The sequence below is a fragment of the Aquarana catesbeiana genome, linkage group LG02, assembly GCF_042186555.1.
Source record: "Aquarana catesbeiana isolate 2022-GZ linkage group LG02, ASM4218655v1, whole genome shotgun sequence".
Classification (NCBI taxonomy): domain Eukaryota; kingdom Metazoa; phylum Chordata; class Amphibia; order Anura; family Ranidae; genus Aquarana; species Aquarana catesbeiana.
Genome location: NC_133325.1, coordinates 798070581 through 798081309, shown reverse-complemented (window position 1 = coordinate 798081309; position 10729 = coordinate 798070581). Strand labels below are relative to the sequence as shown.

Sequence of the window (10729 nt, the reverse complement as noted above, 5' to 3'; positions counted from 1 at the left end):
TCGCCATTCTACGACTCGCCATTTTATTCCCTAGGGCCTTTGTTAAAAAAAATATATATATATATATATATATATATATATATATAATGTTTTGGAGTTTCAAAGTAATTTTCTAGCAAAAAAATAATAATTTAAACTTGTAAACAAAAAGTGCCAGCCAGAAAAGGCCTGATCAATATATATATATATATATATATATATATATATATATATATATATATATATATATATATATATATATATATATATATATATATATATATATATATATATAGCGATCACTAAAAGTATTGCATTGTATTGGACTCCATCTAGCGGCTGCCAGTGGTAATGTATGCTACAGGATTCATCTTAAAGCCACTAATGGTATCATGCTGTGTTGAGCGCCATCTAGCAACCATAATGAGGTATTACGCTGTATTAAGCGCTTTCTAGCGACCAAACGTGGTATCGCTTTGTATTGAGCTTTATCTAGCTGCCATTAGTGGTATTGCGCGCCATCTAGCGACCATAAGGAGGTATGACGCTATAGTGAGCTCCATTCAGCGTCCATAGATGGTATTGCAATGTACTGATCGCCATCTAGCGGCGGTCTCTGGTAGGGCGCTGTGAGTTTTGTCCGCTGTGAATAAAGCTGTGTGAGGCCCGGTGGATGTCCGGGGTGTCCTTGTGTCATGGCGGAGTACAAGGAGAGCCGATTCGTGAGCCGCCCGGAGGCGCTGGACCCGGCCCAGTACTATGAACTGACCCCGGAGAAGAGGAGGCTCCAGGAGGAGAGAGCGGCCATCCGAGCCAGACTGAAGAGAGAATATCAACTACAACTCAATAACCCCCGGAGGAAGGGGCTGGTGGTGGGTGATGGGGGGAGGTGGGCACACCACTGCACATGACATGGCGGGCACAACACAACACTGCACATGACATGGTGGGCACACCACAACACTGCACATGACATGGTGGGCACACCACAACACTGCACATGACATGGGCACACCACAACACTGCACATGACATGGTGGGCACACCACAACACTGCACATGACATGGTGGGCACAACACAACACTGCACATGACATGGTGGGCACACCACAACACTGCACATGACATGGTGGGCACACCACAACACTGCACATGACATGGGCACACCACAACACTGCACATGACATGGTGGGCACACCACAACACTGCACATGACATGGCGGGCACACCACAACACTGCACATGACATGGCGGGCACACCACAACACTGCACATGACATGGCGGGCACACCACAACACTGCACATGACATGGCGGGCACACCACAACACTGCACATGACATGGCGGGCACACCACAACACTGCACATGACATGGTGGGCACACCACAACACTGCACATGACATGGCGGGCACAACACTGCACATGACATGGCGGGCACAACACTGCACATGACATGGCGGGCACAACACTGCACATGACATGGCGGGCACAACACTGCACATGACATGGCGGGCACAACACTGCACATGACATGGCGGGCACAACACTGCACATGACATGGCGGGCACACCACAACACTGCACATGACATGGCGGGCACACCACAACACTGCACATGACATGGGCACAACACTGCACATGACATGGGCACACCACAACACTGCACATGACATGGGCACACCACAACACTGCACATGACATGGTGGGCACACCACAACACTGCACATGACATGGGCACACCACAACACTGCACATGACATGGGCACATCACAACACTGCACATGACATGGGCACACCACAACACTGCACATGACATGGGCACACCACAACACTGCACATGACATGGCGGGCACACCACAACACTGCACATGACATGGGCACACCACAACACTGCACATGACATGGCGGGCACACCACAACACTGCACATGACATGGGCACACCACAACACTGCACATGACATGGGCACACCACAACACTGCACATGACATGGCGGGCACACCACAACACTGCACATGACATGGCGGGCACACCACAACACTGCACATGACATGGCGGGCACACCACAACACTGCACATGACATGGCGGGCACACCACAACACTGCACATGACATGGCGGGCACACCACAACACTGCACACGACATGGCGGGCACACCACAACACTGCACACGACATGGCGGGCACACCACAACACTGCACATGACATGACTGGCACACCACAACACTGCACATGACATGGCGGGCACACCACAACGCTGCACATGACATGGCGGGCACACCACAACACTGCACATGACATGGGCACACCACAACGCTGCACATGACATGGCGGGCACACCACAACACTGCACATGACATGGGCACACCACAACACTGCACATGACATGGGCACACCACAACACTGCACATGACATGGTGGGCACACCACAACACTGCACATGACATGGTGGGCACACCACAACACTGCACATGACATGGTGGGCACACCACAACACTGCACATGACATGGTGGGCACACCACAACACTGCACATGACATGGTGGGCACACCACAACACTGCACATGACATGGTGGGCACACCACAACACTGCACATGACATGGCGGGCACACCACAACACTGCACATGACATGGCGGGCACACCACAACACAACACTGCACATGACATGGTGGGCACACCACAACACTGCACATGACATGGTGGGCACACCACAACACTGCACATGACATGGTGGGCACACCACAACACTGCACATGACATGGCGGGCACACCACAACACTGCACATGACATGGCGGGCACACCACAACACTGCACATGACATGGCGGGCACACCAAAACACATGACATAGTGTGCACAATGCAGCAAGTGACACGGTGGGCACAGCACATGACATGGTGGGCACAACACAGCACGTGACATGGTGGGCACAACCAGGGCCGCTAATAAGGCAGTACAGCCAGCCCTCCTGTACTGAGCCCGGACAGGGTGATGGGTATAATGGGGGGTAGAGTTCCTCAGGTGGAGGGTGATGGGTATATTGGGGGGGGGGTGGAGCTTCTCAGGCGATGGCTATAATGGGGGGTAGAGGTCCTCAGGTGGCGGGAGATGGGTATAATGGGAGGTGGACAGTGTTGGGTATATTGGGGTGCAGAGGTCCTCAGGTGGCGGGTGATGGGTATAATGAGGGTAGAGATCCTTAGGTGGAGGGAGATGGGTATAATGGGGAGTAGAGGTCTTCAGGTGGAGGGTGATGGGTATAATGGGGGGTAGAGGTCTTCAGGTGGAGGCTGATGGGTATAATAGGAAATAGAGGTCCTCAGGTAGAGGGTGATGGGTATAATGGGGGGTAGAGGTCCTCAGGTGGAGGGTGATGGGTATAATGGGGGGGGTAGAGGTCTTCAGGTGGAGGATGATGGGTATAATGGGGGGTAGAGGTCCTCAGGTGGAGGGTGATGGGTATAATGGGGGGTAGAGGTCTTCAGGTGGAGGGTGATGGGTATAATAGGAAATAGAGGTCCTCAGGTAGAGGGTGATGGGTATAATGGGGGGGGGGGGTAGAGGTCCTCAGGTGGAAGGTGATGGGTATATTGGGGGGTGGAGGTTCTCAGGTGATGGGTATAATCGGGCATAGAGGTCCTCTAGTGGAGGTCGATGGGTGTAATGGGGTGGAGGGTGATGGTTATAATGGAGGGGTAGAGGTCCTCACGTGAAGGGTGATGGGTATAATGGGGGGTGGGGAGTAGAGGTCTTCAGGTGGAGGATGATGGGTATAATGGGGTGTAGAGGTCCTCAGGTGGAGGATGATGGGTATAATGGGGTGTAGAGGTCCTCAGGTGGAGAGGTGATGGGTATAATGGGGTATAGCGGTCCTCAGGTGGCGGGTGATGGGTATAATGAGGGTGGAGGTCCTCAGGTGGAGGATGATCGGTATAATGGGGTGTAGAGGTCCTCAGGTAGAGGATGATGGGTATAATGGGGTGTAGAGGTCCTCCGGTGATGGGTATAATGGGAGGTAGAGGTCCTCAGGTGGAGGGAGATAGGTATAATGGGGTGTAGGGGTCCTCGGGTGGTGGGTGATGGGTATAAGGGGAGGTAGAGGTCCTCAGGTGAAGGGAGATGGATATAATGGGGTGTAGAGGTCCTGCGGTAGAGGGTGATGGGTATAATGGGGGGTGGAGATCCTCAGGGGGAGGGTGATGGGTATAATGGGGGGTAGAGGTCCCCAGGTGGGGGGGGGGGTGGAGGGAGATGGGTATGATGGGAGGTAGAGGTCCTCATACGAAGGGTGGTGGGTATAATGGGGGGTGGGGAGTAGAGGTTTTTAAGTGGAGGGTGATGGGTATAATGGGAGATAGAGGTCCTCAGGTGGAGGGTGATGGGTATAATGGGGGGTAGAGGTCCTCAGGTGGAGGGTGATGGGTATAATGGGGGGTAGAGGTCCTCAGGTGGAGGGTGATGGGTATAATGGGGGGTAGAGGTTCTCAGGTGGAGGGTGATGGGTATAATGGGGGGTAGAGGTCCTCAGGTGGAGGGTGATGGGTATAATGGGGGGTAGAGGTCCTCAGGTGGAGGGTGATGGGTATAATGGGGGGTAGAGGTCCTCAGGTAGAGGGTGATGGGTATAATAGGGAGTAGAGGTCCTCAGGTAGAGGGTGATGGGTATAATGGGGGGGGGGGGGAGATGGGTATAATGGGGGGGTGGAGGTCCTTAGGGGGAGGGAGATGTGTATAATGGGGGGTAGAGGTCCTCAGGTGGAGGGTGATGGGTATAATGGGGGGTAGAGGTCTTAAGGTGGAGGGTGATGGGTATAATAGGAAATAGAGGTCCTCAGGTGATGGGTATAATGGGGTATGGAGGTCCTCCGGTGGAGGTCGATGGGTGTAATGGGGTGGAGGGTGATGGGTATAATGGGGGTGGAGATCCTCAGGGGGAGGGTGATGGGTATAATGGGGGATAGAGGTCCCCAGGTGGGGGGGTGGAGGGAGATGGGTATGATGGGAGGTAGAGGTCCTCATATGAAGGGTGGTGGGTATAATGGGGGGTGGGGAGTAGAGGTTTTAAGTGATGGGTATAATGGGAGTTAGCGGTCCTCAGGTGGAGGGTGATGGGTATAATGGGGAGTAGAGGTCCTCAGGTAGAGGGTGATGGGTATAATGGGGGGGGTAGAGGTCTTCAGGTGGAGGATGATGGGTATAATGGGGGGTAGAGGTCCTCAGGTGGAGGGTGATGGGTATAATGGGGGGTAGAGGTCTTCAGGTGGAGGGTGATGGGTATAATAGGAAATAGAGGTCCTCAGGTAGAGGGTGATGGGTATAATGGGGGGGGGGGGGTAGAGGTCCTCAGGTGGAAGGTGATGGGTATATTGGGGGGTGGAGGTTCTCAGGTGATGGGTATAATCGGGCATAGAGGTCCTCTAGTGGAGGTCGATGGGTGTAATGGGGTGGAGGGTGATGGTTATAATGGAGGGGTAGAGGTCCTCACGTGAAGGGTGATGGGTATAATGGGGGGTGGGGAGTAGAGGTCTTCAGGTGGAGGATGATGGGTATAATGGGGTGTAGAGGTCCTCAGGTGGAGGATGATGGGTATAATGGGGTGTAGAGGTCCTCAGGTGGAGAGGTGATGGGTATAATGGGGTATAGCGGTCCTCAGGTGGCGGGTGATGGGTATAATGAGGGTGGAGGTCCTCAGGTGGAGGATGATCGGTATAATGGGGTGTAGAGGTCCTCAGGTGGAGGATGATGGGTATAATGGGGTGTAGAGGTCCTCCGGTGATGGGTATAATGGGAGGTAGGGGTCCTCAGGTGGAGGGAGATAGGTATAATGGGGTGTAGGGGTCCTCGGGTGGTGGGTGATGGGTATAAGGGGAGGTAGAGGTCCTCAGGTGAAGGGAGATGGATATAATGGGGTGTAGAGGTCCTGCGGTAGAGGGTGATGGGTATAATGGGGGGTGGAGATCCTCAGGGGGAGGGTGATGGGTATAATGGGGGGTAGAGGTCCCCAGGTGGGGGGGGGGGTGGAGGGAGATGGGTATGATGGGAGGTAGAGGTCCTCATACGAAGGGTGGTGGGTATAATGGGGGGTGGGGAGTAGAGGTTTTTAAGTGGAGGGTGATGGGTATAATGGGAGATAGAGGTCCTCAGGTGGAGGGTGATGGGTATAATGGGGGGTAGAGGTCCTCAGGTGGAGGGTGATGGGTATAATGGGGGGTAGAGGTCCTCAGGTGGAGGGTGATGGGTATAATGGGGGGTAGAGGTTCTCAGGTGGAGGGTGATGGGTATAATGGGGGGTAGAGGTCCTCAGGTGGAGGGTGATGGGTATAATGGGGGGTAGAGGTCCTCAGGTGGAGGGTGATGGGTATAATGGGGGGTAGAGGTCCTCAGGTAGAGGGTGATGGGTATAATAGGGAGTAGAGGTCCTCAGGTAGAGGGTGATGGGTATAATGGGGGGGGGGGGAGATGGGTATAATGGGGGGGTGGAGGTCCTTAGGGGGAGGGAGATGTGTATAATGGGGGGTAGAGGTCCTCAGGTGGAGGGTGATGGGTATAATGGGGGGTAGAGGTCTTAAGGTGGAGGGTGATGGGTATAATAGGAAATAGAGGTCCTCAGGTGATGGGTATAATGGGGTATGGAGGTCCTCCGGTGGAGGTCGATGGGTGTAATGGGGTGGAGGGTGATGGGTATAATGGGGGTGGAGATCCTCAGGGGGAGGGTGATGGGTATAATGGGGGATAGAGGTCCCCAGGTGGGGGGGTGGAGGGAGATGGGTATGATGGGAGGTAGAGGTCCTCATATGAAGGGTGGTGGGTATAATGGGGGGTGGGGAGTAGAGGTTTTAAGTGATGGGTATAATGGGAGTTAGCGGTCCTCAGGTGGAGGGTGATGGGTATAATGGGGAGTAGAGGTCCTCAGGTAGAGGGTGATGGGTATAATGGGGGGGGGGGGGTGGAGGTCCTTAGGGGGAGGGAGATGGGTATAATGGGGGGGTGGAGGTCCTTAGGGGGAGGGAGATGGGTATAATGGGGGGTAGAGGTCCTCAGGTGGAGGGTGATGGGTATAATAGGAAATAGAGGTCCTCAGGTGATGGGTATAATGGGGTATGGAGGTCCTCCAGTGGAGGTCGATGGGTGTAATGGGGTGGAGGGTGATGGGTATACTGGAGGGTGATGGGTATAATGGGAGGCAGAGGTCCTCGGGTGGGGAGTGATGGGTATAATGGGGTGTAGAGGTCTTCAGGTGGAGGGTGATGGGTATAATGGGGGGTAGAGGTCCTCAGGTAGAGGGTGATGGGTATAATGGGGGGTAGAGGTCCTCAGGTAGAGGGTGATGGGTATAATGGGGGATAGAGGTCCTCAGGTAGAGGGTGATGGGTATAATGGGGGGTAGAGGTCCTCAGGTAGAGGGTGATGGGTATAATGGGGGGATAGAGGTCCTCAGGTGGAGGGTGATGGGTATAATGGGGGGTAGAGGTCCTCAGGTGGAGGGTGATGGGTATAATGGGGGGATAGAGGTCCTCAGGTGGAGGGTGATGGGTATAATGGGGGGTAGAGGTCCTTAGGTGGAGGGTGATGGGTATAATGGGGGGTAGAGGTCCTCAGGTGGCGAGTGATGGGTATAATGGGGGGTATAGGTCCTCAGGTGGAGGGTGATGGGTATAATGGGGGGTAGAGGTCCTCAGGTGGAGGGTGATGGGTATAATGGGGGGTAGAGGTCCTCAGGTGGAGGGTGATGGGTATAATGGGGGGATAGAGGTCCTCAGGTGGAGGGTGATGGGTATAATGGGGGGTAGAGGTCCTTAGGTGGAGGGTGATGGGTATAATGGGGGGTAGAGGTCCTCAGGTGGCGAGTGATGGGTATAATGGGGGGTATAGGTCCTCAGGTGGAGGGTGATGGGTGAATTGGGGGGTAGAGGTCCTCAGGTGGAGGGTGATGGGTGAATTGGGGGGTAGAGGTCCTCAGGTGGAGGGTAATGGGTGTAATGGGGGGGTAGAGGTCCTCAGGTGGAGGGAGATGGGTATATTGGGAGGTAGAGGTCCTCAGGTGGAGGGTGATGGGTATAATTGGGGTAGAGGTCCTCAGGTGGAGGGAGATGGGTATAATGGGAGGTAGAGGTCCTCAGGTGGAGGGTGATGGGTATAATGGGAGGTCCTCGGGTGGAGGGTGATTGGTAAAATGGGCAGTAGAGGTCCTCAGGTAGTCACATGTCTCTCTGTCCCCTTTAGCAAGACCCAGCGGTGGAACGATGGATGTTCTCACGCAATTACAACATTTTGCCCAATTCCAGACTAAGCCCCAGCGTGTTACTGCGTGGCCTCGTGTTCATGGGTGGACCCATGCTCCTCATGTACATTTTCATAGGCCGGGATCGGGTAAGTGACTCTTTTATGTGATATGAGTGAACAGATTAACTTGAAGGATAACCACGGTCAAAGCTTTTTTTTATTTCTCTTTAGTGTGGGGAGGGATTTTTTGTTGTTTTTTTTCTTGCCTGCATTCCTGCTGGGGAGAATTTATTTCTTCCTGGGGCCCGAGTGCCACTAACCCTTTGCCCTTCTATCAAATGCAGCAACCGGCTTAGTTTGCTGCTACAGGCCAGGTGGGAAGAGTCCACCATTGACTGAGCAAGTCAGGGAGCGAAAAAGCCGGCTGCACTCTATGATCATTCAAGCACTGACAACTTTAATAGTTTGGACAAGCAAACAGAGACCCTGCCTGACCTACAAGGCTGGGTTGTAACAACAAAGTCCTGTTTTTTCGTCTAACTTGTGGAAGTCCCAGGCTGGGGGGACTCTTAATTCATTTGTCCGGACTAATAAAGTTGCCAGAGTTTCACGGAGCACAGACGTCTTTTTTCTATCCTGGACTTGTAGGGCCAACATCACCCGGTTTTTTTGTCAGGAAGGTGACCCTATGTAGGGCTTGGTACCAGCACACCCCATGTTCTGAGGTTTATGCCTTGCCTGCTGTTCTGTGATTTGGCCTGCTTTTCTGGCGGGTGTGTCATTAATGAATTGACGTCTTTCTCTGTTTTTACCCCTTCACAGGCGCGGAAGGAGAGGGAGATCAGGGAAGGGAAGAACGACAATCCGTTTTCTTATACTCTCTGAGCCCCGCCCATGCAGAGCTGCGTTCCAGCGTGCTCCATAATAAACATGTTTTGTCATATAATGCTTCCATCGATTATTCATTTTGGCTGGAATTTTAAGAAACCTGTAATATATATAGGAACAGAATTGTAAAATAAAGATGTAAATGTGTGAGATGTGGTGTGATGTGTAAAACTTTGCCGACATCCATTATTGAGCGACCCTCAGAGTGCCTACAGTATGGTGATTGGGGGGGGGGGGGATGGGTTTCTTCATGCATCAGTCTGACCCCCTATCTGACCACAAGTTGTAGAGTAATGGACTCGGTCAAAACTTCTAATAGTGAGAGGATGTTCACTTACATTCTGTACTAGAAGCGTGCACCTCTGTACGCTCCTAGTTCTTTCCTTTTGTTTCCTATTAATGAGGGTTTTATTCAGTACAAAGGGTCTAGTACAGTAATAGTTTGAGCAATTCCTACAGCTGAGAAACTGGCCCAATGGTTTCCCAAGACCTGGCCCTGCAGAGAGCATGGGAGGAGGGTGTCAGGGACTGGAACACAGAACAGGGCATTTTTTTATTTACGCCCACTGACCACGGATGTAGGGGCACCTTTTCTCTCGCTGACGACTGACGTACGGGGCACTTGAAACCTCACTGACCACGGACTAGGGGCACTTGAAACCTCACTGACCACAGACTAGGGGCACTTGTACCCCCACTGACCACGGATGTAGGGGCACTTGTACCCTCACTGACCACGGACGTAGGGGGGGCACTTGTACCCTCACTGACCACGAACGTAGGGGCACTTGTACCCTCACTGACCACGGACGTAGGGGCAATTGTACCCTCACTGACCACGGACGTAGGGGCAATTGTACCCTCACTGACCACGGACGTAGGGGCAATTGTACCCTCACTGACCACGGACGTAGGGGCAATTGTACCCTCACTGACCACGGACGTAGGGGCAATTGTACCCTCACTGACCACGGACGTAGGGGCAATTGTACCCTCACTGACCAAGGACGTAGGGGCACTTGTACCCTCACTGACCACGGTCGTAGGGGCACTTGTACCCTCACTGACCACGGACGTAGGGGCACTTGTACCCTCACTGACCACGGACGTAGGGGCACTTGTACCCTCACTGACCACGGACGTAGGGGCACTTGTACCCTCACTGACCACGGACGTAGGGGCACTTGTACCCTCACTGACCACGGACGTAGGGGCACTTGTACCCTCACTGACCACGGACGTAGGGGCACTTGTACCCTCACTGACCACGGACGTAGGGGCACTTGTACCCTCACTGACTAGGGACTAAGGGGCATTGTACCCTCACTGAAGTAACAGCACTTGTACCCTCACTGACCACTGACATAGGGGCACTTGTACCCTCACTGGCCACCTACTTAGGGGCACTTGTACTCTTATTGACCACGGACGTAGGAGCACTTGTAGACCCACTGACCACCGAAGTAGGGGCACTTGTACCCTTACTGACCACCGAGGTAGGGATATGTGTACTCTCAATGGCCACCAAGGTAGGGGCATGTGTACTCTCGATGGCCACCACAGTAGGGGCACATGTACTGCCAAGGTAGGGGCACTTATATTCTCATGGACATAGGGGTGTTTTATGTTTTTTTCTCCC

At 53.3% G+C, this 10729-nt stretch overlaps 1 protein-coding gene across 1 annotated transcript; it reads left to right on the top strand.

Annotated features, from left to right (window-relative positions):
* The first annotated feature begins 594 nt into the window (after nt 1-594).
* Nucleotides 595-9240, top strand: NDUFB4 (NADH:ubiquinone oxidoreductase subunit B4). The gene is made up of 3 exons (XM_073617510.1): nt 595-851; nt 8203-8349; nt 9025-9240. The coding sequence occupies exons 1-3, from the start codon at nt 675-677 to the stop codon at nt 9085-9087; spliced, it is 387 nt and encodes a 128-aa protein (XP_073473611.1). The 5' UTR covers nt 595-674; the 3' UTR covers nt 9088-9240.
* The last annotated feature ends 1489 nt before the right edge of the window (nt 9241-10729 follow it).

Excerpts from the sequence above, each read along its gene's own strand:
- NDUFB4 (XM_073617510.1), top strand. The coding sequence starts at position 675 with ATGGCGGAGTACAAGGAGAGCCGATTCGTGAGCCGCCCGGAGGCGCTG. Across the intron at positions 852-8,202 it reads CCCGGAGGAAGGGGCTGGTG|CAAGACCCAGCGGTGGAACG; the intron begins GTGGGTGATGGG and ends TGTCCCCTTTAG. Across the intron at positions 8,350-9,024 it reads TTTTCATAGGCCGGGATCGG|GCGCGGAAGGAGAGGGAGAT; the intron begins GTAAGTGACTCT and ends ACCCCTTCACAG.